General features: G+C 43.0%; 3 protein-coding genes across 5 annotated transcripts; 1 reads left to right on the top strand and 2 right to left on the bottom strand.

Moving 5' to 3' along the window:
• Window positions 1-3,238: 3,238 nt before the first annotated feature.
• si:dkey-182i3.11 (leucine-rich repeat-containing protein 15) lies at window positions 3,239-7,136 on the top strand. Of its 3 annotated transcripts, none has more exons than XM_067507026.1 (3): window positions 3,239-4,036; window positions 4,252-4,473; window positions 4,994-7,136. In XM_067507026.1, exons 2-3 carry the CDS (start codon window positions 4,258-4,260, stop codon window positions 6,824-6,826), a joined length of 2,049 nt encoding a protein of 682 aa, XP_067363127.1. In that variant the 5' UTR covers window positions 3,239-4,036; window positions 4,252-4,257; the 3' UTR covers window positions 6,827-7,136. The 3 variants fall into 3 exon arrangements, with proteins under 3 accessions (XP_067363127.1, XP_067363126.1, XP_067363124.1); XM_067507025.1 differs by having other exon boundaries at window positions 4,180-4,473; XM_067507023.1 differs by having other exon boundaries at window positions 3,239-4,145.
• Window positions 7,137-8,384: 1,248 nt separating this feature from the next.
• On the bottom strand, window positions 8,385-17,805 carry LOC137128656 (oocyte zinc finger protein XlCOF6-like). The gene is made up of 8 exons (XM_067507027.1): window positions 17,510-17,805; window positions 16,126-16,224; window positions 14,542-14,740; window positions 11,686-11,756; window positions 10,260-10,391; window positions 9,777-10,059; window positions 8,932-9,677; window positions 8,385-8,745 (listed from the first exon to the last, which is right to left on the bottom strand). The coding sequence occupies exons 1-8, from the start codon at window positions 17,654-17,656 to the stop codon at window positions 8,479-8,481; spliced, it is 1,944 nt and encodes a 647-aa protein (XP_067363128.1). The 5' UTR covers window positions 17,657-17,805; the 3' UTR covers window positions 8,385-8,478.
• A 219-nt stretch (window positions 17,806-18,024) lies between these two features.
• LOC137129286 (zinc finger protein 721-like) lies at window positions 18,025-27,508 on the bottom strand. The gene is made up of 7 exons (XM_067508259.1): window positions 26,922-27,508; window positions 25,802-26,190; window positions 25,131-25,200; window positions 23,411-24,990; window positions 22,375-22,575; window positions 21,149-21,464; window positions 18,025-20,382 (listed from the first exon to the last, which is right to left on the bottom strand). The coding sequence occupies exons 1-7, from the start codon at window positions 27,322-27,324 to the stop codon at window positions 18,944-18,946; spliced, it is 4,398 nt and encodes a 1,465-aa protein (XP_067364360.1). The 5' UTR covers window positions 27,325-27,508; the 3' UTR covers window positions 18,025-18,943.
• Window positions 27,509-27,571: the final 63 nt, after the last annotated feature.

Below are 27,571 nucleotides of genomic sequence, written 5' to 3'. Positions count from 1 at the left end.
CACACACGCACGCGCATTTCTCTCACCTCGCTCATGCCCACTTCACTTCCTCCTCGTAAAATGCGCAATTCAGGGTTACTAAGATTGAGCTGCGAATATAAGTGATTACTGACTATACGCCGATTCGCCTTTTTGACAGGTTTATATACACGTCAACTCAAATTACGTGTTTTTGTTGTTTTTAGGAAAACATCGCTTTTACTTTTTCCCCTGCAAAACAACATCGCCTATTCATATCTATTAAAATATGATGCTATCGCCACCTAGTGGCTACATTTCATACATTTGTCTTTTATATTCTTAATACTTTTTAACGTTTAACATTTAATGTTTATAGTTTTAAGCTAAAAAATAATTTATGTTACAAAATTGCTCCAAATTATGGATAACTGTAAGCTTAAAATGTTCACAAATATACATAAGCTTAGCATCATAAGACCAAGGGCAGAGCTAGAAAGGTTTTTATGGGGTTGTCAGACGGAGGCACACGCTCATAATAAACTTTGTTTTTGCCCCCCCCCCCCCCCCCAAAAAAAGACTGGCCAATTCAAACTGGAGCCTATAAAATTAGCATAAATTTTAATCAACACGTCTTTAAAAAAGAACAACTGAACATTATCCCCTTTATTATAAATAGGACTTATTGCTGGATAGGAGTTTAAATCTGACTTAGCCTGTTGTGCCTAATAAAATGGTTTATATTTATTTTCGTGGGCCCCTCTGAGAGTAATGAAACATTCCTCTCATGATTAATGAACCAATTAGCAGTATGAATATAATTGTAGGCGTTTAGTTCACTACTATTTCGAGTGTAGCCGGTTACATTTATTTTTCCGCTTCAGGTTATTTCCAGATGAGTAGAGATTAAGATTTCTAGTTTTTAATTACTCGCACAAATCTGAAATTGCTTCACAGGTCACATGTTCTCAGTCTAAAAGATTGAGTTTCTCTGGTGTTTTTGTTACTAACTGAAGAGCCAATTACTGAATTGAAGAAAGGAATAATGTTTCAATTGCTCAGAAACCAGATTTTTGAAAGGAAGGACATTTTTCTCTCCTTAAGAGAAGCTAACTAGACAAGGACACTTTTTTTTTCTGCGGAAACCTTATGTGCAAATGTGGAACAAATCTGGACTTGTACATTCATATGATCGACAGCATAGAGTTAAATTGAGTTTAAAATTCATGGTTTTGTTTCTTCAGTAGCTCGGATTGATAACCAGAGAAATCTATTTCACTGTGGAAGTACTCGTACTTTTGTACTTAAGGTATATTTTAGAGTATGTCCTTAGTATTTTTTAGGTAAGTACTTGCACATCTGCAAAAGAACATCTCTTACCTGGACTGATCTGGACCTGTTGGAACGAACCCAGGGCCTCATCTTTCCCCCGTGCCCCTTTGTCCTCCCTGTGACTTCTTCAGGCCTTCAGGGACTTGAATCCACAAAGACTAACGAGCAGGTGAAGAGCACACGAGCAGATTCGCTGACGTCCCTTAGAGACCGGATACAGAGATTCAGCAGAGAGCAGAGTCATGCTGCTGCTGCTGGGAGACAATCGATGCTGGAAAGAACAGCAGCAGGCCAATTTTTCCATGGAGCCTGGAGCCTGTACCGAACTCGGAGTTACACCAGCGTCATTGGCATCACTGCCCGATCAGCTGTGTATAAGCCAATTAGAGTAAGAAGTACTGGATGTGGACTGGTCAATATCTCTAATGGGCTTGGGAAAGGGGAAGGGAGGGGGAGGGGGGTGCTTCGGTTGTTTTTAACATCTGGGGCACATGTGTGTGTGCAGCAGCTAGTGATTCGTGCTGCTATGAGCACGCCAGCGAGGATAGATCCATTCAGTAGCTCCCACTGACCCCAGGGACATCAAACATGTATTTGTGGACTTTAGTACATGCATAACATATTCTCTGTCTCTTGAGTTAAAGCATCCTGACCTTCACAGGTCTCGTTGTAACCCTCACCTCTCATGTTATCCAATCCCGAACTAAACCACACTGCAAGCTCCTTTTTACAAAAACATTTTGAACGTACACGGCCCCAAACTGAACTTTGGCTTCAGTCTTAAGGTTCCAGCCTCTCTGCTAAAAATACTAAGGACATTCAGGCCTCAACAGCCGTTTGTTCTATGAGTGTCAAACGAGACTGGAGAGAGTTCCTGTTAGCTGCTAAATGCACAAACCGACGTCATGGACATGAATTTAAAGGACACCTAACAAATGCAAAGTACATCCATACTCCATCTGCAGTTTTCCTCCCTAACGTGCAGGTTTAGTGAAAACCAGCTGATTGTACTAATGAGCTCCCCGTCCCTCACAGAGGCTTAAACAACACGTTTTGTGGTCAGTTGGAGATGTTCTTCCCTGTCCTCTCGACCGAACAGTGGCAGTTTCCTCCATGCATGTCACACCTTTATCACACTGCAATTACAATTACAACCAGTTAGTTAGCACATACATTAATACAAAGCAACTTACAAGTAAGCAGCAGACACTGGGTGCAACTTGGGGATTGAGTGTCTTGCCCAGGGACACTTTGACTTGTAGCCAGGAGGACCAGGAGTCAAACCACCGATCCTGTGGTTTGTGGACCACTGCTACGGCCCCCCCACAGCCCCACACTGCATGTTGTTTTCAGTTACAGAATAAAAAAATCTCAGCTTTGATATTAGTAAAGACTTGACATCTGTTGGTGAAGAAGAGAAATGAGAAGGTGACGGTGTGTTTACAGTGCAGTTAGTGGAACAGCTACACAAGTAGAGACGATGTTCAGCAATAAATAATAGCACAGATTCTTTAAAAAGTTTCTATCGTAGGAAGAAGTACTGTACTTTAATTCATAGTTTTAATGACAAAGGATCAAGCAGATTATCATAAATACAAATATCAGGAGCCTCTGTCGCATAATTACTTACACTGACTGAAGTAGTGTAATTAGGTAAAGGCTTTTGGTTTACTGGACCTTTTTAATTTTATGCAATTTTCCATTTGTTTTGACATCCTTGTTTATTTTGCAGATGCAGATTATGAAACAAAGTATAAATAACCGATGAATATAAATCAGGATGTCTTATGGATTAATCCCTCCCGTTTTCCCAGCTCTCGGTGGTAATACTGATGTTTGTCCCCATAGTGCTCCGAATGCTCCTTTGCCACATCAAATTCAGTACTTCGTGTAACGCGCTGTTTTCTGTGTTAGTGTGCAATTTAGAATGTGGACTTAATGAGTGTGAGGTGATATCGTTGTAGAGGAGTCATCTTTTTCTTAGGCAAGTACTTGTTCTTTTCTTCAGTATTGAGTATGTGTACTTCTACCACCTCTGATTGGTGTCATACTCCTTTATCTGTCTCTCTCTGTGACAGAGACACACCCACCCCCCACCACAAACCCCACTCCATGGAGGCAGCATCTGAGTTCGAGCAGACACGGATCTGAGAAATCCGCTGTTACGACCGTTTTGTAGTGTTCAAACCTTTTGGCCTTGATATGCTTCTATAAAACTCCAACATTTTAAATAAAGACACCTAGAGTTCATCCAGTGTTTTCCATTCCCACCTTCCACTTCTTTTCTAACTCTATCACTCATCACATCTGTCACTATAACCTCCTTCTTCTGTTTGTACACCACTGCTCAGTTCAGAATCCGAACCATTAAGCTGTGTGTGGATTATCACAACACGTTTGTTACCATAAGCTTATTCCTCACAATCAAGTCAGAGACAGCCAGACGACTCTCGATTTCTTTAGAAGAGGAAACCATCAACGGACAGATTCACTTATGAGGTTTGTCAGTGTGCAGGGGGGAATTTTAGTCTGTGCATGTCAGCACGACAGAGACCGAGCTGTGCAACGAAGCCATGAGCTGACATGATTTGGTAACCACAACGCTCTGAGCAGGAACCGTCTCCTGTTTGTGTCCTCATTCTGCAAAAACTCAAACGCAGAAACGTGTCACAAAGAGCAGCAGTTTCCAGCAACACCATCCTGCAAGAGAACAAGAGAACTTGAAGAGCAGCTTTTCTCATCGGTGGTAACGTTTTCACTTAAAAAAACCTCAGACGATAACTTGGCAATTTGTAGACATAAAACTATACTATGTGTTAGAAGTTCCTGGGAAAAAACTGCTTTCTTGGCAAAAGGTAAAGCACGTCAATTAAAATCTCTTATTTTTAGAGGTGTAAAACCCAGAAACGGTGGAGGAATCTGGACTGTTTCACTGATCTCAGGCTGTGTGTTCTGCTGTAGCTGACCATGCTGGCAGCCCTAACCCTGACCTCCATGAGCTTGTTGGCGTGGGCGTCTGACATCTGCCCCTCAACCTGCCAATGTTTTCTCAACCTAACCTCGATTGGATGTCAGGAGAAAGGCCTGAACCACATGCCTCAGCTGCCAGACGTCGCAGAGGAGCTGTACATCTCCTACAACGAGATTCAGCAAATTCCCAGTCGTGGGCTGGAGAAGCTGCAGGTATGAAACCAACTTTGTGTGATGGTTTTGAACATTAAGCAGCTTTTTCAGTAAAAGGTTCACAGCTGTGGAACACGACACAATCAGAACTCACAGTTTGCACTATGACTTTTAACCCACGTGAGTTAAAAGTTATACTTTTTTACTGTGTGACCTTTGTGGAGATGTATATGCACATAGTTGCCACATCAGGATGCAATGCACACACTTAAATATCTGTAAATATATGTTGAGTGTTGTTTTTACTTTTTGGTCTTAGGTAGATTTTATTTTCTGTTTTTATCTAAAAGCCAAACCAGAAACCGGGGCTGCAAACTACTGACTGTGCTCTTATCAAGACACGAGATTGGTTTTGATCCTGTCACCAGTGTTGATTCATTTCTTTAAATGTAATTCTGCAGCTTTAAAAATGCAAAAACAAAAATCATCATTTGGTTCTTTTCAATTTCACATTTTCAAACCAAGACTGTAACATTCTTACACAATGAAACATGAACGTCTGCTCCTCCTCCTCCTGTAGGTCCTGGACCTGACTACGAACCAAATCCACTTCTTTCTGTCCACTAACCCAGTTTGGCCCAGTATGCCAAAGCTGTTGAAGCTCTTGCTACGAGACAATGGCCTGAAGTCTCTACAGCCTGGTCAGTTCCTGAACTGCCCTGCTCTCATCCTGCTGGATCTGAGTGAGAATCAGATCGAATATCTACCAGCTGGACTCCTCCGTGGTTTAGTCCGTCTGAAGACGCTGTTTCTGAACTTTAACCAGATCCAAAAGTTGGAGGTCGGTGCACTGGACAGAGCGGTGTCCCTGGCTGAACTGCACCTCAGACATAATTTTATAACGCAGATAGAGGAAGGTGTTTTTGAGAACTCCACGGTATTAGAAAGGCTGGTTCTGTCAAATAACAGAATTCGAGGTTTGGCCGTGGTCAGTTTCAGGGGAGCAGCAGGTCTCCAGCACCTGGACCTGAGTGGTAATCAGCTCGTCACTGCTGCAGCTGAGGCTTTCAGGGCTGTCCCTCGCCTCAGGCATCTGAATCTGAAGATGAACAACCTCACCAGTCTTCCAAACGACTGTTTCTCTGCACTGAGCCTGTTGAAGCATCTAGACTTGAGCAACAACCAGCTGAGCAGTCTGCCTGAGGCTTTACTGAGAGGTTTGACAGTGCTGAGTGAGCTGAGTCTCAGCGACAACCTCATCGACTCTCTTCCATTCAAAGTCTTCAGTGACCTGATCAACCTCCAGTTTCTTGATTTGTTCATGAACCGACTGACCAGTCTTCCCCTGGATGTGTTCAGTAACTTGACTAAACTGCAAGAGCTGCAGTTGGACAGCAACCAGATCACAGCCGTACCAGCTGGAGTGTTTGATTCACTGTCCGATCTCAAAGAACTACAGCTGTCACACAACCACATTCCGGATCTCCATCCTGCTCTGTTCACGAAGCTCAAGTCACTGAAGAACCTCTACCTGTATCAAAACCGTCTGCGGCACCTTCCCAAAGGGCTTTTCCACAAAATGAGTCACCTCAAGGAGATAGACCTCAGTGACAACCACATCAAGTCTCTGCCTCACTCAGTCTTCCACGGTTTGGTGAGAGTGGATTCGCTGAGGCTCTCTCATAATCAAATCTCCTCTCTACACTCGGACCAGTTCAGACACCTTTCTGGATTAAAAGAGTTAAATCTTGAGGGAAACCACATAGGTACCCTTCCTGCAGGCCTGTTCACTCATCTAGCAAATCTTACAACACTGGATCTGGACAACAACAGTCTCTCAGAGTTGTCTCCTGATTCGTTTGTTGGGTTAAGTTGCCTTAAAGAGCTCAGGTTGAGCTTCAATCAGCTCCATGAAATCCCTTTCACCACCTTCCAACCCCTCCGCAACCTCCGCAGCCTCCTGCTTGAGAACAACAGCCTCGATAGTTTACACCCTCAGGTCTTTGCTGGTCTTTCAAAGCTGACAGAGCTCAATTTGGATGGAAACAAACTGGATCACCTGCAGCCTGCTGTGTTTCAAGGACTTACAAACCTCCAAATACTGAGTTTGAAATCGAATCAGCTTAGAGAAATGGAGAGCGGAGTTTTGAAGCCTTTGAAGAGGCTTCACACTGTCTATCTGTCAGGTAATATGTGGGACTGCAAAAGTGGACATAAGCATTACATCAACTGCTGGGTCAACACACACGGAGACAAGGTAGGAGATCAGCCCATCTGCTTCTTCCCCTCACAGCCTGTCACACCTCACCTGTCGTTACAAGATCACTGCACTGCAAGTGCTGCAAGTTCACCACTTTTACTTCCTCTGAAGATGCTGCTCACTGGGTTTCTCCTCGCTGCCAGCCCGCCGTGACTTCCACTGATGTGGTTTTACCCTCTGTGGTCTTTTGCTCATGTTGCTTTTCTTGGGTGCTGCAAACTGTAAAGCATTTACATTGAAATACTATTTAGAATGTTATAACGGGTGTATTACAAATTGTGTTTATTTGATCAGGTAAAGACGTCTCAGACTATGCAAAAGTGCAAGTTAAAGTGGTATCAAGCAATTATTTTGCAAAAATGTTTTGGGAAAAAAACCCAAAGTGGTAATTGTTTGATTGACATTAAAATCTGCTGGGAAGGGGGTTAATAAAAGTGGATGCAAAAATCATCCGCAATCATGATTGTGTTTCTGTGTGCATTTGATTTAGACACTGAACAGAGGTAGAATTCAGGCTCTCCAAGCTTTTCCCACTATGCACCTTATTACAGGAGTGAGCTGCAGCACAGATTGAAACGAGACAGTCATTCATCTGAGATCTTAATGCTTTACTGGTGTTTAAAAGTGTTTTTGTGTGAATTAATGTTAGTCCTCAGTTTTCTCTTGCAAAACGTTGATTTTCCAAATGAATGAAACTTAGCTAATCAGACATTGTGAAAGTCAATAAAACTCACAAAACGTAAGTTTGCGTGTTTTTCCATGTGTGTCAGTCAGAGTCCAGAAGTAACAAATACACACACTCCATAAATTACAGGTGCTTCTTCTAAATAAGAAGTCCTAGTGTCATTCCATTCTCATTCCAGTTTTCCATGGAGTTACTGGAGATCCTCATCTGAAACAGACAGGAAAGCACTCTTCCAGTTAAAACACTTACAAATACTTGTCTTACAACTTAAACGGTTCCGTTGGAGAAAAGTCAGTCACACTTCTTGATCATTTATAGCTGCCAGCAACACACTGCTAACCATGGCTAGTAACATTGCTACTGTCACCTCCAGTACCACAGAAACTTGGAAAGTTTGTAATGAAAATGTCTTGTAAAACTTTCTATGGGTCACAATTGAACCACAGTGAACCAACGTTTTAGAAGCTGTGCACAATGTCCCTCCATGATAAAAGCAGGAGCCTAATAATTGGCTCTGGCAGTGGGACAGAAGAAGAAAATGCACCTCAGGTCTTCACCCACGTGCTCCTGATTGGTCCTCCTGCAGTGTACGTAGAAACCTGGACATGCACCAGATGTTCTTCTACTAGCTACTAGAAATCACAGCTCACAAATTTTCTTTTGAGTTTAAATAACCAAAAACAAAGAAAACCTTTCCGTCAATGCTGCCTCCTCCGAGCTACTCTGGAAATGCAAATGACCTAGTGTTAATTAAGCTTGACATGTACCTTTATATGCAGATGAAACTTTACTTTTCCTCAGGAGCTGATTGCTTTAAAATGTTGGATTTTGTTTTATCCGAGCTGTCGTACCTTTTGCTCACGCTCTAAATAAAAGTGTCAGGGAAACAAATGCCTTCATCCGAGCCTCTGAAAGCCATGACAGTGGACTGAGAGACTCCACCTTCCTTCATATAAAGGAGGTAAATGTATTAGTTCCTTTTCCACAATAAATGTGGGAAACTCAACAAAAACTCATTCCCATATGTTTTCAATCCATTCACTTGTTTATTCATTTGCAGGTGTAGTAGGGAGCCTTACACCAGCGGCTCTGCCATCAGGGCAGACATCGCAACTTAGCTTCAGACATAGAAACACTTGTGGTCCTTCAGGTTCCTCAGGTAGGAAAAACTCTTCCCGCACTTGTCACACATGAATTGTTTCTCCCCGGTGTGTATCTGCTGGTGGGCTTTCAGGCTGTTGCCCTGGTTGAAACTGCGTCCGCACGTGTCACAACTGAATGGTTTCTCCCCAGTGTGGATCCGCTGGTGTCGGTTCAAATTGCCTGTGTTGCTGAAACATTTGCCACATGTGTCACAGCTGAATGGTTTCTCTCCCGTGTGGACCACCTTTAGAGGGCAAGATGGAAAAAAATGGTTACGGTGGGTTTTCTCAAGTCATCTTAACTTAACGCCATCACTGTCCTGTGTGTCAACACACACTGACTGTGAAGTCAGTGTGTGTTGACCACATAGATTTGGCATTTTTAGGTCACGTACAAGCTGCGTTATATGTATGTACCGTATTCAACCCACCTGATGTGACTTAAGGCTGCTGTGCTGTGTAAACATGCGACCGCAGATGTCACAGGAGAACGGCCTCTCCCCGCTGTGCGTCTTCAGGTGAATTTTCAGGTAACTGGACGACTTGAAGCTCTTTCCGCAGAGCCCGCAGCTGTGAGGCCTGTCCACAGTGTGTTGCTGCTGGTGCGAGCGCAGGTCGGTGATGGAGCTGAGCCGCCGGCCGCAGAGCATGCACGTGCAGGGAATAGTCGCCGCGTGCGTCTGGAGGTGTTTGCGTAGCGAGTCGACGCAAGCAACTGTGGTGCTGCACGCCACGCAGGCCAGCGAGCTCTTGCCAGAGTGAGAGGTCTTCTGGTGCATCTTCAAGGCACTCTTCTGGATGAAACACTTGCCGCAGGTCTCGCAGCTGAACGGACGCTCACCAGTGTGTATCCGCTGGTGGCCCTTCAGAGTGTCGGCCTGATTGAAGCTTTTCCCACACGTCTCACACCTGAACGGCTTCTCCCCCGTGTGTATGCGCAGGTGGCGCTGCAGGTTGCCTTGTATTGTGAAGCTTTTGTTGCAGTACTGGCAGTTGTAGGCCCGCTCGCCAGTGTGCACCATCTGGTGCATTTTCAGGCCGTGGGCTCGGTAGAAGCTCTTGCCGCACTGTTCGCAGTGAAACGGCCGCACATCTGCGTGGAGACGCTGGTGGTTTTTCAGGAGCTGCTTCAGGGTGAAACCTTTGCCACAGATGTCACAGGTGTGTGGCCTCTCCCCTGCAAGTGAGAACAGTGGAGCTCTGTGTTAAACAAATAACCCTGTTCCTTTCCGCACCTCTCAGTTCACTGATTGGGGTTTTAACACTGTGAACTCACCTGTGTGCAGGAGCATGTGTGCATTGAGGCTTCGCTGGAATGAAAAGCCTCTGCCACACTGAGAGCAGTGGAAGGGTTTGTCTGCGTTGGCACCGTGGATGGCCTGGTGGGCTTTCAGCTGCAGCAGCTTGGCGAAGGTTTTCCTGCAGTGCTTGCAGCTCAGAGGTTGCTGGTTCTGACTCGGACTCTCCTTCACTCGACCTCGATAGGACCTGGGCTTTAAAACACGTTTCGGCCTGGTGGTGTATCCCGGGTCTACGTCATCTTGATCTTCTGGCTCCAACTAAAATATAAAATGAACAATTCCTTGACTACTTTGCTTTAATCCACCTTCCTGCTTTTGCTTCCATAATACTTTGTTTACTGTCTTATTTCTTCACTAAACATGACAAACAAGTAAAAACATAAGAAGTGATAAAATGAGTCAAACATTCAAACGCATTATTAAACAAGAGAACTAATAAGAGTATTCGTGAAATGAACCTGGTAGTCTGGGTCCTCATCCTCATCATCATCTTGGACCGGTTCGTCTCTGTTTGGACCTGAATCAGATGACGCCTGGTCGGCAAATGCCTCCAATCCTTCCTCCATTATTATAACTGGTTGTCCACTGTCCTAAGAGAAAGAATGAATAAGAGCTAAGACTTTGGACTGGCCTATGAAAATGAAAACATACGAAACATCCTCCCATAATTATACGTCTATTTTTCATGGTTTAGTCTAGAAGCCTTAAAGGATAAAGTCAGTCATATTCTAGATGAATCACTGTCCACAGTCACCTACAGACACTAAAACCAGCACTGAATCTTCTCTCCTCACGTTTGGTCGCTTGTCAGTCTGCAGCCTGGATTAGCATGTTAGTCTGTGTCACAGACCTCGCTTGTTGTTCAAAACTAGAAAAACAACGCTCCACCGAAAGCCATATTTCTTCATTTGAAAACACACGATCCACATATTTTTGACAAATGCTGCCCCCTTTATTCCAAACCTACGCTCCCACGCACCCAAGGCCACTTAACTGCACATATACGTGAGATCTCCTGTGTGGATGCACATAAGCTTGCATTTACATTTAGTCACAAAGTGACTTACAAGTGACCAATGGGACAATAACAACGATTTCTGGCACAGACAGACAAACTCATCCAGGCTGCCGACAAGCAAATCCCAACGATTACAGAATATGTGGACAACATTAAACAAGTGTTTTGTCAGGGCAGGTTCGAGAAAACCCACGTACACACAGCCAGGCCCACGAAGAAACACATACAGAGCAAACCAGCTCCCCACACCCAACTTTCTCCACACAGCATTAGTGCTTCCTGTCAGGTGACAGGAAGTCTCCACAGAAGAGTAAATGAATGTCCATCTGTCATCACTTATCTATTTAACAGTGTATTGATAAGACAAAAATACAACCTCCAACACCATGTGGCTCCTGGAGAGTTAGGCCAGCACCCAGTGTGTGTGTGCGTGTGTGTGTGTGTGCGCGCGTGTGTAAAGCACTTTGATAGCATCTTGTGGTACACGACCTCACCCAGTTCTGTGAATGTTTCTATCTAGATTACACAGAGAGATGCCTGTTGCCCGACAGTTTGATGAACATCGTGTGCCGTGATTTTTATTTTCATTTTTAGAATATTGTCCTGCCTAGTGATATTTATTTTTTTAACTGCGTTTACTGTTATATCATGTGCATTATTTATAAAAAGCAACTATGAGTAACAGTTTTTTTACAGTTTTCGTCCTGAGAAGACCTGTTAAGGAAGAAAACTGTCTACATTTTCACTAATATGTCAGACTAGATAAAAGCTTTTAAAACACCTACTCTTTGTATTTCCCACCAGTAACTAAATGTTTTCTTTCTTTCGGAAGATTAGGAAACGAACTACACAGGACAGAAATGTACCTCATAAGTTCTGCCTTTCCACAAGTGGATTATTGGTGATCTCTTCACACCAGTATCACCACTGCTCACAGCTGTAAAAAAAAAAAAAAAAATTTATCTGCACTTTTGTACAACGGTGACAGTGAGAAAGTAACATACAATACTGTGAAACTTTTCTGTGTTTATTATGGGGGTGGGGCGAAGCATCAACGTAATCTATTACGAAAATACGTCCATTTCTGCAAAGTGCATCCACGATGTGTTCTGACATCATTGTATATACATTCTTCAAGAGATTAGCACTAAGAAAACCACCGAGTGGAGCAGCTTCTTCCCTCTGGGTCTGAGCGAGGACAGAGCTCAGCCAAGTGTCCTGTGTCTGGAGCAGAGAGGGAGCAGACAGCTCAGGCAAAGTCAACGTTACGTCGCATCATCTCGACCGGACAACATCAGTGCTCGTTCAGGTACCGGGCGTAAAAAACCTCCGCAACTTAACGACCTATATAAGAGGAAATGATCCCAACACTTCACGTCAGAAACGTGCAGAAAAGCGATCATTTCAGCTCTGCCTGTAGTTTCCCCATCTACCAAGCTTGTTGGTTAATTGCCAACTGCTACGAACCCCTTGCTCAAATGCTCTGATGAAGAGTGTATAGTCCAGAGGATCTCCACTAAAGTTGGGAATATTTTGAGGAGGTAGAGTAGAAAACCTTTGGTGTTTAACGTCCTTCTGGCTGCACTTCCATGAGCAAAGCAAGAGGATTTGATTTGAAATGGTCCCTGCTGCTATTTGAGTCGCCCGACCCCCCACAGATCCTTCATATTTCTGAAGCCTCTCATGTTGAGCATTAGTAGCAGCAAGAGCAGCAAGGCATTCACTTCCAATTATTCTTTCCTTGCTTTCATTTTTTATTTCAATTCTTCCTTTTCTGCCTTAATTTTTATTCCCAATTCTTCCCTTTCTGCCTTAAGCTTCTCTTCTTGTTCCTCTAGAGTGTGTTTTTGCCTGAATGCCTCAGCCTTTGTTAGTAAAGCTGCCCTTTCTTAGCTCAACCTTAAGGCGAACTTGTTTTGGATTTCCTGCATCTCCAAGAGGACGCCACTGACACACTTGTCTTCAGGACGTCCCTCCTTGCCCTATTTGTTTCCTCTGTGCACTTATATGGGCGTCTTGATTCCAACGAGCAACACTGTCACAAAATCTTGTGAATGAATTTGCCCCTGGTTCAAACCAGCAGGTCTGATCTAAATTAATTTCCTCTTCTGATTTAACTTTGTGGAGTGGAGCGTTTTAACTGAGATATTTATCTCACAAAACTCTTTTTGTCTGTCAGCTGCCCTAATTTGGTCTTTTGTGCATATATCGGACTTTGCAAAGCTCTCTCCGTGTCGGTCTTCTCTAGCTGGATCGACTTCCCCTTCCATGAATCCAGCCACACACTCAACTTTCCACCAACTACCATGTTGCTCTCCTGCACCTTTTCCTCTAAAATCTCCAATCGCAAACATCGTTTCCTGACAACTAAAGTAAACTTCAAAGGCAAATACTTCAAAGGCAGTTACGTGATGTCATTTATGACATCATTGATACGCTTATACGTACACTTTTTTTTATTTAGCGAACTCTCTTTGACTAAAGAAAAAACAAAGCAGAACACATACGTTGGCTCATACAGTAATAAAAAGCTGGATGTGCTGCACTTACTGCACTAAATGTTTCAATGCAAAGCACAATGTCAGCATTTAACTGCTGTACCCTCAAACAGAGCCAAATGCACTAAATATTTAAGACATAATTCATACTGCGAAGTCATCTGGAAATCTGATGATAGTATGAATAAAAAAGTCAAACACATACTTTAGCTGTTCTAGTATTTAAACCAAAGTAAGCTAAATGTAGAGGCCATCTTACGTGTATCCGCTGGTCCAACAATTATCCACTTCACAGATCGTTGTATGACGAACCCTGAACATTTATTGGATTCCACGTTTCTCAACTGAGCCGATGACAGACCAACTCTACAGTACAGGCTTACGAATGGTAATTTCACAAACACGTTCACAAATCAATTCCACCAAACAAGATAAGAATCCGTGTGCCTCCACAGCTACACGCTGAACCTGTCACTTCTACCTTGTTGTCCGTTCTTTCTATCAGCTCTAATAACTGAACCTAAATCTCTAATAGCTGTACCTTATAGCTCCTACAGCTGCGTCTGCTCTTTCCAAAGACTGAGCTCAACTACTTCACTTGTAGCAAACTTTCTAATACATTGTTTCTACGACAACTGGTCAACCGAACATCAAAGGAAAACATCAAAGGCAGATACATGACGTTATTAATGACTTCGCCATCATTCGTCACAAGTTAAACAGTTCAACTGCCCAACGTCGGCCGTTATCACACTTTTACTCGGCTTTTAAAAGGGGTTTCACTTGTGCTTTAAAACAGCCAGGGGCCCACACGAATACCTGACACTGTTTTTTCACGTTATGATCATTGCTCCTGTTCATAGTGAACAGTGATGATTTCCTAAAGCCCAAAACGATGGGGGCGAAAAGCCACATCTCTTGATCTAAAGTTGAAATGAGGCTTCGGCAGTCATTCATTGAGCAATTTCAATGAAGTGGATGAAGGTGGTTTATTCCCTGTTACGCTCATCTTTTCAAAGAATTTCTCAAAGGACTGCATGAACTGGAGGAATGGTTCCACAAAGCACATCCACCCATTTTAGTTTTCAGAAAGAGATGAAAACTACTTAAAAAAAAAAAGGCGAAAAACAAAAAGGCTTTTTTTTGCAATTTTAAAGATTCGTTACACATCAACATTTGTCATAATTTAACTATTGGCAGCACAACTGATTGGAGCCACCTCACCTCTGCGGCTCTTCCTCACCGAGCGCTGGTTGGTCTGTGCAGTCCCTCCTTCCTCTCTTTCCTCGTCTTTGCTGCCTTCCTCCACTGTCTCCTCTGCCTCGTTGTGACCTCTGCTGCCCTCTAACACCAGCTTCAACTCCGTCTCCGCCATCTCCAGTCTCTTCCTCAGCTCTGCAATCTCTGCCACACCTTGTGACACCTACAAAACAAGGCAAATGTAAAATGTTCTACTTATCTGTTGTGTCAGCAGGACTGGATGATATGATTCTACAGTGGCATTTACTCCTTTAGTGTTTGTCATTTTGTTTTGCTGAAAAGCAATTTGAATGTTAGGTGCACTACTTCTGTGACATGTATGTCAATACCCATATTACTTTCAGGTTTCTCTTCTCACTCATACTTTTACAATTAAAAAATGTCAATTTCTTTGTTTGAATATAAACTTGCCTTTAACCACACGCATGTTAAGACCTTACGCACGATAACTTTCCCACCAGGCAAAAACATTTGTTTGAGCGCATATTTTTACAAAAACGACATTTAGAAACAGTAGAGAGGCTACAATTAGTCATTTACCAAATGACTTTATTCAAAGTGACTTAAAGGTATGTAGCACACACCAAACGTGGAATTAGCCAAGACGCTTTACTTCCCTGAAAGCTAAACTCACTTGTCCCAAATAGAAAATGTGGGCTATTAAAAAATAAATTAAATAAATAAGAATTTAGACAATCATTTTATTTTATTAACATACAAAACATAAAACTGAGAGGTAATTATAATAGATAATCCACTTGTTTCAAATAAGTCTTTTAAACTAAGCTGGAGCAAATGTGGTTGAGCTGGTAAAAAAGGTTGTTAAATAATATCAGGGTCATTTAAAGAATTTTTAAGGAGTTTTACTTTTCGAACCAATTACTGAATTTGTCTTCAGATGACTGTGAGGGCAGAAATCCTACAGTGTTAAACTGAAGCATAAATACTGATTACATGTCAGGATAAAACCAGTAAATGAAATGTATGTCTGACATATTAATATAACCTCTGTAGTCTGACCTTACACCTTATATTTAACAAGCTAATTAATCCGGATACTGAAGGGCCTGATTCATAAACAATATGTTTTGCAGCATAAAACACTGACCTGACATCAATGAGAGCAATGCGTAATAAGCTACAAACAGGCAGGAGCGTTATTCCACCCTTTGATTAGATCCAAATGAAATGGAGCCTTCGATGAATTTAACGTGACAATTTTGAGAAAGAAAGAAAATACATTTTGCATAAGAGTATTTGTTGATTAAATCCCAATTTTTCATCTTTGCAGGGGTCAGTAAAAAGAAAATTGTCCCTTAGTTGATCCAGCAACAGGTGCATAGAAGCCTGCCGGTAAAGCCTGTGCTTTGGATGATGATTCATACTAGAATTAACACCTTCATATGATAGTAGTAGTATAACAGTGACGCTGTATGATGACACGTAATAAAATCATTGTCCTGATAAGACTCATCCCAAAAACCGATACTGGGTTTGACTTCAAAAGGCTTTTAAACAAAAATACAGTGATGCAGCTGAGTTGTGTACTTCTAATTGCAGCGGAGAGGAACGTTCATGGAAAAGCTGGCAGATCTTCTCCACAGCTTCTCGAGCCAGAGACGTCATGAAGACACTGAGCTGGATCACCTGATGGGAATGATACAGTTCACTGTTAGAGGAAGGTACTGTAAACTCCATCAATACTCATACTGACTATGACAAGCGCAAAATTGGACATGTAACGCTCTGATGTGACTTTTCTGTGAAACACGGAAATATTTAAATTCTTATTAAAATAAAGCCATAAGAGGGCAACACTGTGTGTGGAACACGTAGAGCTGTTTGAATCCTGGCTGGCTGCGGCCTTTCTGAGTGGAATTTGCACGTTTTCCCTGCGCTGAGCCAGGTCCTTGCTGCACTTCTTCCAGTCTCTCAGAAACAAACTCTGGGAAACTTCTTCTCTCTTATTCATTCCCTCCTCAACGGCTTGCCAGGGGAGGCTACACTTACATTACATTTACATTTAGTCATTTAGCAGACGCTTTTATCCAAAGCAACTTACAAGTGAGGTACAAGGCTACACTTAAAACTAATTACTTTAGTCTAAAGAAGCAGTTTTCCAAACATCTGTGTCTCTTAGTTCTGGGTACATATTTCCTATATCTTCTAGCTGTATTTTAAAAAAAAATGTGAAATAAATATACATGTTCATCAGTGCATTGCTCAAACATCTAATGGTTATCTAATGGTCTAATCTAATGGTTACCTAAGACTTTTAAAAAGCACTGTATATTTAAAGACTTGAAAAAGGTCCACATTTTTTACAAATGTAGGTTTACAAAAAATCTGTCATTTGTTCGTTTCAAATCTAACTGAAAATTAATTATTAGCATTGATGGATTGCTGAATGGGTCTTCTGCGAACAGGCACAGGGGTCTAAGGGGCCTAATATGACCTAATATTTCTTGTTTGAAAGTCAAAGAGCTTGTTAAAGAAATCTAAAACAATATTTTAAACTGACGATGACCAAATGAAATGTGTGTGTTCACCTCTCTGTGCCCAGGGCCCCGTTTTCTCACTGTCAGTCTATGATCATTTTCATTTGTGAAACCTGTAGCTGAAACGTTTCTAGACATAGAGCAGCTAGATAGGCCTGAGCCTCTTGTCCAACTCGAAATGGAGCCCGGAGATTAATTTTACTGTATCGTTGTGCTAATTTATAGTTTAATTTAATTATGGTTACGTATTTTCGCACTAACAGCCCTGCAGTCTGTAATAATTTAAGTTTAGTGGTTGACAGCTAACTACGGCTGCTAGCTAGCTCTTCTATTTCTATGATCAGCTGATTGTCTAGACAGAAGCAAACACACAGCGGAGGAGGTCACCGAAACAACAGCTCACACCGAATGGAATCACTTCATAAGCACTTTACCTTCTCCGGGCAACTGTGTGTGTTTTCAGCCGGACTTGAGGACACGCGTGTCGAATCGGAGCCGCCGATAACTTTGGCCATTTCTGTCACAGTCGTATTGACCATTATTTCCAAAACGGCGCCCACCTGCGCCTCCAGATCGGACATGCTGCCAGGTTGATGTGGAAGCTACAACTACTGTTCAGGTTCTAAAAAGAAAAAAAGAAAGAAAGAAAGAAACACAACAAAACAAACAGCGTTTTGGTGCCACAATTTTATCAGCATGGAGCAACAACTCGTCCCACTCACAGCCAACACGGATCTCATCATCTTCTTCTTCCCAGGTCGTGCTTTTCACAATAAAAGCACGCAGGCTCCAAACTCCTTCACATTTAACATTAACTAAAATCCCAGACCGCCGTCACAAAACGCTGACATTTGTCACGTTGACTGGCAAAATTGCCAAAGATTCCAGTAAGGCTGGATGCACTATTATTAAATGCAGTAATGTCACAGATATGACTTCACATGATTTAGGGGGATGATACATGTATTAATGTCCATTATTAGCAATATTACTCTTTAGAAGTATCAGACTAGGGTTTTCAATAATGTCTATACTAATAATACACACCCAGTTATTGTCTTATTAACTCCCAACATATCAAAATAAGCCGGACAATATTTATTTTATTGCTCTCTGCTGCCTTTCTAATACCACATGATAAGTTCCAATACTGAAGACAAACTAGTATTGTAAACAAAAGTAACCTTTATTTACTCGTTACTCTTCAAAGAGCACAATTACACTTTTCAACGATTCACACTGTGCTGTTACAAAAAATGATCAGTGAGTCTTCTATCTGGGCAGCACGGTGGTGGAGTGGTTAGCGGCTCACAGCTAGAAGGTTTCGGGTTCACGTCCCTGACCGACCGTGGCCTTTGCATGGTTTCCCCGTGTTTGCGTGTATGTCTCTCTGTGTTGGCCCTGAGATAGACTGGAGACCTGTCCATGGGAGACCCTGCCTCGCACCCTATGACAGCTGGGATAGGCTCCAGCTCCCCCGCCACCTTAAACAGGATAAGTGGTTAAAGATGATGGATGGATGGAGTCTTTCATCTTTTCTGGTTTGCAGCACTTTCAGCAACAGCTGTTCAACAAATGTTGGCTCCAGCTCCAACTTGATCCAGACGGTTTTAGTCATCGTTGTTTGTAGCACACAAACAAACCTCACCACAGCGGGGAAAAAAAACCCCACTGCCTAAACACCAGCACCGACACAGACACACCAGTGGACAGTAGAAGTTCTCACATCAGCATAAGCCACTGGCATTGCCTGCAGCATAGGTTTCGCATAGATGCAAAGCAGAAGCACAAGTGTAGCTTCTAGACTCGTAGTAACCTACACGTGCTAACTTTTAATTTATAGTGACTGTGTTTCCCAACATTTTCTGTCATTTCTCAATGCATTTATGTTTCTTGAGCAGCCTTGAGTCTGAAAATCCAAGTCCACAGCTGCTGCAGGAATATGGTCTTTCTCCTGTGTGGACCTGCATGTGAAACTTCACGTGCCCGAGCTGCCTGAACCTCACTCCGCAGACTTCACACTCGTAGGGTTTCTCCCCGGTGTGGATCCGTAGGTGTCTAATGTAGTTGGTGTAGATCCTGAAAGCTTTGCCGCACTGCTCACATTTATGTGGCTTCTCTCCAGAGTGTTGCAGCTTGTGGGACTTGAGAGCTTGATGAATGATGAACCTCTTCCCACACACGTCGCAGCTGAACGGTCGTTCTCCCGAGTGGCCCCGCAGGTGGTAGTCGTATGTGGCTTTGTAGAAAAAAGACTTCCCACACGTGTTGCAGTTGTACTGCAGCTGACCTGTGTGGATTTGCTCATGTCTCTTCAGGGACCCTGCAGTGTCGAAGCCCTTGTGGCAGGTCTGGCAGCTGAATGGTGTCACATCTACCGTCGTTCTGTCCCGCCGATAGATGACTCTGCGTTTACCTCGCTCCCCCGCTCGTCTTCTCATGACCTGCCCGTGTTTTTCATCGTGAGTGACTTTCTGGTGTTTCTGCAGCTGGCAGTTGTACAGGAAGGTTTTCCCACATAGGTCGCACATGAACGACTTGGAAGCCCCGTGAAGAAGCATGTGGACTTTGAGCTTGTTGTCCTGAATGAAACTCATCCCGCAGACTTTGCATATGAACGGTTTTTCACCTGTGTGAATACGAATATGTCTCTTCAGGTTGTGTTGCAGGGTGAAGCCCGCTCCACACGTCTCACATGTAAACACTTTCCCACTGTGGACCGACTGATGAGTCCTCAGTGATCGCCTCTTAATGAAAGCTTTGCCACACATCGTGCATTTGTATGGATGTTCCCCTGTGTGAATGCTCTTGTGGCACTGCAGGGTGAAGGCGTACCTGAAGCCCTCCCCGCACTCTGAGCATTTGTATGGCTTTTCAACTGTGTGCACGACCTGATGAGCCTGCAGGTTGTGTTTGGTTTTGAAGCCCTTCCCGCAGGTGGAACAGGCGAACGGCCTTGTGTCTGTGTGTACAAGCTGATGCGTCTTCAGGTGCATTTTGGTTTTGAACGTCTTGTCACAGAGCTGGCACTTGAATGTAGCAAATTTCTTCTCCTCGTGTCGCAGCAGGTGGTACTCATAAGTCGATGTGTTCCTGAATTTACGGGGGCACCGGTCGCAGGCGAAAGGCCTCTGTTCTTTGTGAGTGTTTATGTGCTTCATCAGATGAAACTTACGGTTAAAACTCTTGTTACAGACGTCACATACAAACAGCTTTCCTTTCTTCTGGACACCTGCTGTCCGTGTGTTTTGGCTGACAGTTGTTTTGGATTCTGGTTTGTTCACTGGGGCTGAATCCTCAGCAGCATCTAGGCAGGAATGAAAATGTAGAAAGTTTGTGCACATTATTGAGAGTAACAGACATCCCAGCGTTCCCTTAAACTCTGGGGGTCTGCCTCATGCTTGTAGAAGGGCTGGTTAAACTTACCTAATTCATTCAATTACTTTGTTTTTGAATGATTTGGTAAAATCATCATCACTCTGATATCGAATTGCAAATTCACTAATCTCGAATTGCAAATTGTTAATCTCTGATTGCAAGTTCAATATTAGCGCTTCCTCCGCTATCCGTCAATTGCCAGCACCAGAAGTTCTCTGTGGTTACGACAGTAATGGCAGCTGTCTCGAGTTCCTTAAAGACGCCTTCATGGATGCGAGCTTTGTCGGTCAACCCAGCGGAATAAATGTGGCCACAGCAGCAGACAACCAAAGCATGTCAAAGGAGGATACATTATTTATGCTACCTCAGTGACCTGGAAATGACAGACCTCCATCCAGTCTTATGATGACTGAAATACAACATCTGGGAAATTACTAACAACAAACACTTTTTGAGATCACAAGAAATTAAACTTTCTAACAACAGTGTAAACAGCAGGTGGTATGTTAGGAAAGATAGCAATTTTGTGTTTTCTGCTGTTCACATATTTTTGTTTTTGTTATTTTGACTCAGATACACTCGATATTCTTACTGACATGTTTTATAATGAGCAGTGTATGTAGAAATTATTTTGTAATTGCAATTGCCCACCTGGATGAGGCCAAGTGTTAACATTTCTCGGGTCTTAAACTCACCAGCAGCAGGTGGGGATCCTGTGGCTCCCTCTAAGGATTGGTCAGTCTTTCTTTTTAACTTCCCAAACGGTTTCAAGGTGTAAATCAAGCCGCTCTGCTCAAACAGCACTGGGCAGCCGTTCAGGACGTTTTCTCTCCACGTTGTGGCGTTTTCAAAGTTCTCAGTCACAGCCTTCAGCTCCTTCTCCAGGCGACCCACTTCAGCCTTCAGAGCCTGGTTTTCACGTCGCAGCAGCGAGGACAGCTGGGAGAACACGGCGCTGATCTTTCTTGCCGCCTCACGCGCCAACATTTCCACAACATTGTCCAAATGAGGCTGTGAGCATTACCATAAAGTAGTCACCGCAATTTATAATAACACATGGATTTTAAACTGTCTGATGTTTAATCGATGACCGATACAGGATGTCATCACCTTGGAGACAGGAGCGGGACTTGTGATAAATGAGCTATTATTATTTTGACCAGTTGGGTAAATAAAAGTTATCAAATAACCTGCCAAATTATATCGTTTACCATTAAAAGTCCTCGCAACTGACAACTACTAATTCCTTTGATTTGCTGATTCTCAGTACAAAATATAATCAATAAAATATCTAATTAGTTAAGCCGGTCAAATGTTATTTTCCTGCTTTATTGAACAAACATCAGGGAACAAAGTTTGAGACTAAGTTTAAAAAAACAAGAAGCATCAAATGGCTTACATTAAAATATTACATAATGTAAAGTTTACAGGCCTGTCTGTCTATAAAGTACGGATTCATTTCAATGCACTGCTCGCAGTCTATTTCGAAAACAGTAGAATGGCCACTGCATGGCAAACTTTACTTAAGGAATATAAAATCAATAATAAAATAAAATAAATAATAAAGTAATTACTTGCCTTCAAAATATTGAATTGGCTCAATAAATCAAATAATAAGCACTGACATGGTTATAAATATACCGTGGGAATGAGCACAATTTCAAAACAGATGATGCAAGTCTTTAAGACACATTCAATAAAACAAACAGTTAACATTAATGTCCTTCGTGAACATTTTATTCACCAACATCTACCTTGTTCCGTATTTAAACGCTTTAGTTCTTAAAAGCTTGACAGCATTAACGTTAGCCACCTAGCTTCCGCTGTCCGCCATCTTTGTTACGCAGCCACTGCCTTCTTTATTCATTCGGTCCAATCTCCGCCTGTAGCGTGTCTGATAAAATATAAACAACTCGCTCACCTTCCGTCTCAAATCTCGCTCCGTGGCTCCATTTTCTTCTGAAGTTCCTACAATAATTGCCGTCCGCGTGGCTGTGTCTACGATGGACTTTGTTTCTAAATAAAACACTGAGTTTTCTAACATGTTCCCCCCGAAGTTAACTCTTAAAAACAACCGAATGAGAAACAACAGACTTGAGCGCCATTGATCCCGGAAGTGGAACTAGCAGCACGGGGATGTTTCAAAATAAAACTCGTTTCGTCCTTTGCAAATTTGTTTAATAGCAATTATGAGAATTTACAGTTAATTTTTTTCAAATGATTACATCTAAATAGCATTTTAAGGAATTACTGTGGATTCCTAATGCATAAATTAATATAAAATAGTTAGGTTTTTCAAAAATAACAAAAGCAACCTAAAAGTAGCATAGCCTTCATTTGAATTAATTCAATTGAAAAAAAGAGAAAAGGGTTTAGTTTCTGAATTAACACCTAACTCTTGAAACACATTGTCATTTCAGTCAGCCTTTTTTTTTTGCTGCTAATTTTCCAAAGAGGCTCTGACAAATATAAATGTGACATTTTTAAATAACATCCTACAAAGGCAAACAGCCACATTTTTACAATTCCTTCAACAGCCGGAGCTATTGAACACAAAAATAAAATAAACTGAACTATAAATGCCAAGAACAATGCTGTTAAGCTCTCTAACTTCTATCAGAGTTTGCATTAATTGCTTTTGATTAACCCTTTAACACATCAAGAGGGATGACAAGTGAGGGTTACTACCACCCTGTCAAAATCATCAGTTAACCAGCAGCCAAAACAAAGGCAAGAATATTTTATGATGGACCATTTCTTTACCATGCTCGAGCCGTAACAAGCAAGTTTAAAAATAAACTCTAAACTTTTATTTGAGTGAATTATACCAGCTATAATGAAAAACTGATAAAAGTTGATTTTGTCAGTATCACAGAACCAATATTGCGCCTGTATGACTTCTGCTTAGAGAGACGGAGGCGCCGCTGCTGCTACGCTGTGTTTGTAGTCACCATCTATGACCCGTCACAGCTGTGCTTCTTTAGCTGCCTTGAATCCGAGAAGCCCCGGCCACACTGCTGGCAGGAGTAGAGCTTTTGGCCTGTGTGGACCTGCAGGTGGGACTTGAGCTGATTGGACTGGTGGAACTTCTTCTGACAGTACACACATTCAAAAGGTTTCTCGCCTGTGTGGATCCGCAAGTGCCTGTAGAAGTTTCCGTCAGTCCTGAAGGCCTTGCCGCACTGGTCACACTTGAACGGTTTTTCACCCGTGTGGATCCGCTCGTGTTGCTTTAGACTACTGGCATGGAAAAATCTCTTCCCGCACACGTCACAGACGAAGGGCTTCTCCCCTGCGTGGCTTCTCTGATGATAGCTGAAGGAGTATTTGTTATGGAAAGACTTCCCGCATGTGCTGCAGTTGAACTCCTTGTGCTCACTGTGGCCTCTTTCATGAAGCTTGAGTGAGCACGCTGCGCTGAAACCTCTCAGACATATTTTGCAACTGAACGGTTTGACCACCGACTTGTTTTGCCTTCTAGTCGTGAAGATTTTTTGTGTGTCATCTGCTCCCTCGCTCCTTTCGGCGTGCACATACTTCTGATGCACCACCAGCCTGCAGTTGAACAGGAAGGTTTTCCCGCACAGGTCACACATGAAAGGCTTCTTGGCGCCGTGGATGAGCATGTGACACTTCAGCTTGTTGTTGTCTGAGAAGCTCTTGCCACACTCCTGACAGGTAAAAGGCTTCTCTCCAGTGTGAATGCGAAGGTGCCTCTTCAGGTTGTTGTTCAGGCTGAACCCAGCGCCACATATGTGACAGGTGAACGGTTTCTCTCCTGTGTGAACTATGTTGTGTCTCTTCAGGGCAGTGCCAGTCCTGTATGGCTTGTTGCACACGGTGCATACAAACGGAGTGTCGCCCGTGTGTTTCCTCTTGTGAACTGTCAGAGAATGAGCGTATTTGAAAGTCTCCTCGCACATCGAGCATTTGTATTTTTTGTCACTTGTGTGAACCATCCGATGGAAGCGAAGCGTGTCTTTACTCTTAAACTCCTTCCCACAGGTCTCGCATCTGAACGGCCTTTCCTCAGAGTGGACGGCCATGTGACACCTCAGCTGGACGGACGTCTTGCAGGTCTTGTCACACAGCTGGCACTTCAACATTCTCTTCCATTTCTCATGCCGTAGCAGGTGGTTTTCCAGGGACTGCTCAATTCTGAACGTTTTCCCACACTGATCGCAGGCGAACGGCTTCGGTAGTTTCAACCTCTGGTGTCGCTTCAGGTGATTCTGAAGCGACTGCTCTTTCCTGTACGACCGTTTACACTGAGGACACGGGAAAGGCAGCGGGGCTTTACGAGACTCGTGACGCAAGAGGTGATTCTCCAGAGACTTCTTCTGCAGGAAACTTCTGTCACACTGCTCACAGGGAAACGGCTTCTTGTGGACCTTAATGTGTTTGTTGAGTTCAGCTTTCCAGTGAAAGCCAACGTCACACTGCTCACAGTAGTACCGCTTTGCAGCCTGTGACTCTGTTTTTCTGAGCCTTTCATCTGACTTGATCTTTTGATCTTCTATGCTGTCGTCAGTGAAATCTAGAAACAGAGGGGAAAAGTTTAAAAATTAAAATTTTTGTTCGATATTTATTAATGTTTCCTCAAGAGGGACATATCTTAGACATATTCTACATAATGTTAACATCTGGTAAAAGCAAATCCATAAAATGTAATCACACCTTTTGCAGCTTTAGATGTTGGTCTCCTGATCCTCTTCGGTCTCCCTGAAGGTGACTCTTCCACTGGGTTCTGTGATGCACAATGGAAAAAAAAATAATGGCCTTTAATTTGAAAATGAGTTGCACGCAATCACCCCCCTAACACTGACGGGAGGAGTTAAGCTTCCGATTAGGATGAGACACTAACCATTGGACCATAATGTTTCGCTCTAGACAGCAACACTCTTTCTACACCTTTTTGTCCTTTAAAAGGTTTGTTCAGGGTTTTAAGAGTGATATTAATACAAAAATGAGTTGCCTATGTTTGCGCTCTCCACAATGTCTTTGAAGGTTTTCACCAAGATGTAGAGTTATCATTCGGTGCATAAGTGCACTGCAAAGTTCACCTGAGACTAACCTGACACTGTGGCAAACATAAGCTAGGATTAGCTAGGAGAACCTCTTTAAGACAAATTTTTATACCCTCGACAGGAGACAGTTGAAAGAAACAAGCCAATGACTGAAATTTTTCCACAGACCTGAGAAATCCTAAAAGTAATCAAGTCATGGCTAATAGTGCTAGATGCACTGTTTGCAAAGCTCAGGAAGTGGCGTGTTTAAGTTTCTGCAGACAGTTTTCACACAATTGTAAATCTACAGAGTTGAACCAAAAACAGCAGAGAAACAACAACCTTTTCCTGCACTGTGGCGACCCCATCGACAGTGCTGGAGTCTGGACTGGGGATGTCTTGAGGAGTCCACCCAAGCGAGGCGGCTGGTTTGATGATAAGCGGGGTTGTTCCCACCATTTCAGAGAGCGCTGTCGATGGCGCTAGGGTCTGGGCGACTTGACTGGCCCCCACCACCAGCACTGTGGGAGCAGAACTGACTCTCCCAACAAAAACCATCTGGGCTGCTGCAGGTTTGGGCACAGACGCAGATTCGGCCGAGGAGCTCGGAACAACTTCAGTACTTTCTGCTGAAACTGGCACGTCGTTTAAGGTAGACTCATTCACAGCAGCCAGAGGAGCAGCGGGTTTTGGAGGAGCTTGGATGGAGGTTACTGATGTCACAGGTGCACCTGTATTGTTTCAAAGAGACATTTCAGGTGAATCGAGGGTCATTTTATTTTATAGGGTTTGGAAACTTCTCAGTACCTTCAAGGAACTTTAACATTATGGATCTGCACTAGGTCATCACACAAACAGACACTGGATAAATTACTTGCTGCATTGTCTGTCTAGTAGGGCTCCACTCTACAATAGTTTTCCACTATTACTCCACACAATCAAAGCATCTACAAACTAATAAACTACTACAGGCAATAAAGACAACAGTGTCTTTTATTCACAAAAAATTAAAATAAAGAATCACAAATACTATTATTTTCTTTGTGCAGCCCCTTTACAGTAAACACCGTGAAGATGATTTGCTGTTGAATGAAAACCAAAATAAATCACCTGGTCTCTGGGACATTGTTATGATGTATGGTCATTATTTTTAATAATTTGCAGACTTGGCAAATAATCCACATTATTGAAAACTGACGTAACAAATAATTCATTACGGGTTCATTTTCCCAAACATTCAGTCAATTCCTTAGCTGACTAAATTGCTCAAATTGCGCGTCATTGTTTCTTATTAACAGTAAAAAAAACGCTATATTTTCCAACACATAAAACTGACCCCGCCATAAATAACAATGTGCTTTCTGCCAGTTAACGTCTTGCTGAAATGCTCCTCACCTGCACACGGTGTAAAGGTAAACGACTTCTCCCAGCTCACACTGACAACGGACTTTTTGTCCCTCACCTCTCAACAGGATGTGGGTCCGGTCTCCCTCCGTCTTGCTGCTGCCATCGCTGATGCTCTTCAGCTCGGTCTCCAGCTGCTCCATGTCTCTGGCCAGCTGACCCACTCTAGCCTCCAGCTCTTGCTCCAGCTGCTCGGCTTTCCTCTCCAGCACATCCTCCAGCCGCTCCACTTTGGCCCGCAGAGCCTCGTTCTCCTCAACCAGCTCCGACGTGAACTTCGTGAACACTTTGCGGATCTGGATCACCAGGCCCCGCTCTATCTCGTGGATTTCGCTGAACTTGGCCTCTTCCCACTCCACGTTTGGCGCCTCTTTCGCCCAAACATCTCTGAATACTGACATCGTGGCCCGGATCGCGGCATCCACTATCGACGTTACTTCGCTGCCGACTCTCGCATCCATTTTTCTTCCGTCAGTGTAAACGCTCAGCCCGCAGTTTCTGGCAGCTTTTGACGCATTTTAATATAAAATACAACCTAACTTCGATTCAGCTGGACTTTAAACACACAGTCTTTCTTCCGTAATAACACAGACCGTCCTACATGGCGGACTGTGCGTCTCCGAAAACATTCCGTGTCGCACATCCGTTTCCGGTGTCACGTCTATGTTTCACAATAAAAGCTTCAACCAGCCTCTTAAAAGTCATTTT

This window comes from Channa argus, chromosome 6, assembly GCF_033026475.1.
Source record: "Channa argus isolate prfri chromosome 6, Channa argus male v1.0, whole genome shotgun sequence".
NCBI lineage: Eukaryota > Metazoa > Chordata > Actinopteri > Anabantiformes > Channidae > Channa > Channa argus.
Note: the sequence above shows the minus strand (reverse complement) of the source record. Positions and strands in the feature narration are given on the sequence as shown.

Excerpts from the sequence above, each read along its gene's own strand:
- LOC137128656 (XM_067507027.1), bottom strand. The coding sequence starts at position 17,656 with ATGTCCGATCTGGAGGCGCAGGTGGGCGCCGTTTTGGAAATAATGGTC. Across the intron at positions 14,741-16,125 it reads CCTCTCCGCTGCAATTAGAA|GTGTCACAAGGTGTGGCAGA; the intron begins GTACACAACTCA and ends CTTGTTTTGTAG. Across the intron at positions 10,060-10,259 it reads ATGAGGACCCAGACTACCAG|TTGGAGCCAGAAGATCAAGA; the intron begins GTTCATTTCACG and ends TTTATATTTTAG.
- LOC137129286 (XM_067508259.1), bottom strand. The coding sequence starts at position 27,324 with ATGGATGCGAGAGTCGGCAGCGAAGTAACGTCGATAGTGGATGCCGCG. Across the intron at positions 25,201-25,801 it reads TCGCCACAGTGCAGGAAAAG|AACCCAGTGGAAGAGTCACC; the intron begins GTTGTTGTTTCT and ends TGTGCATCACAG. Across the intron at positions 22,576-23,410 it reads AGCACAGCTGTGACGGGTCA|TTCCACTTCCGGGATCAATG; the intron begins TAGATGGTGACT and ends CCGTGCTGCTAG.
- si:dkey-182i3.11 (XM_067507026.1), top strand. The coding sequence starts at position 4,258 with ATGCTGGCAGCCCTAACCCTGACCTCCATGAGCTTGTTGGCGTGGGCG. Across the intron at positions 4,474-4,993 it reads GTGGGCTGGAGAAGCTGCAG|GTCCTGGACCTGACTACGAA; the intron begins GTATGAAACCAA and ends CTCCTCCTGTAG.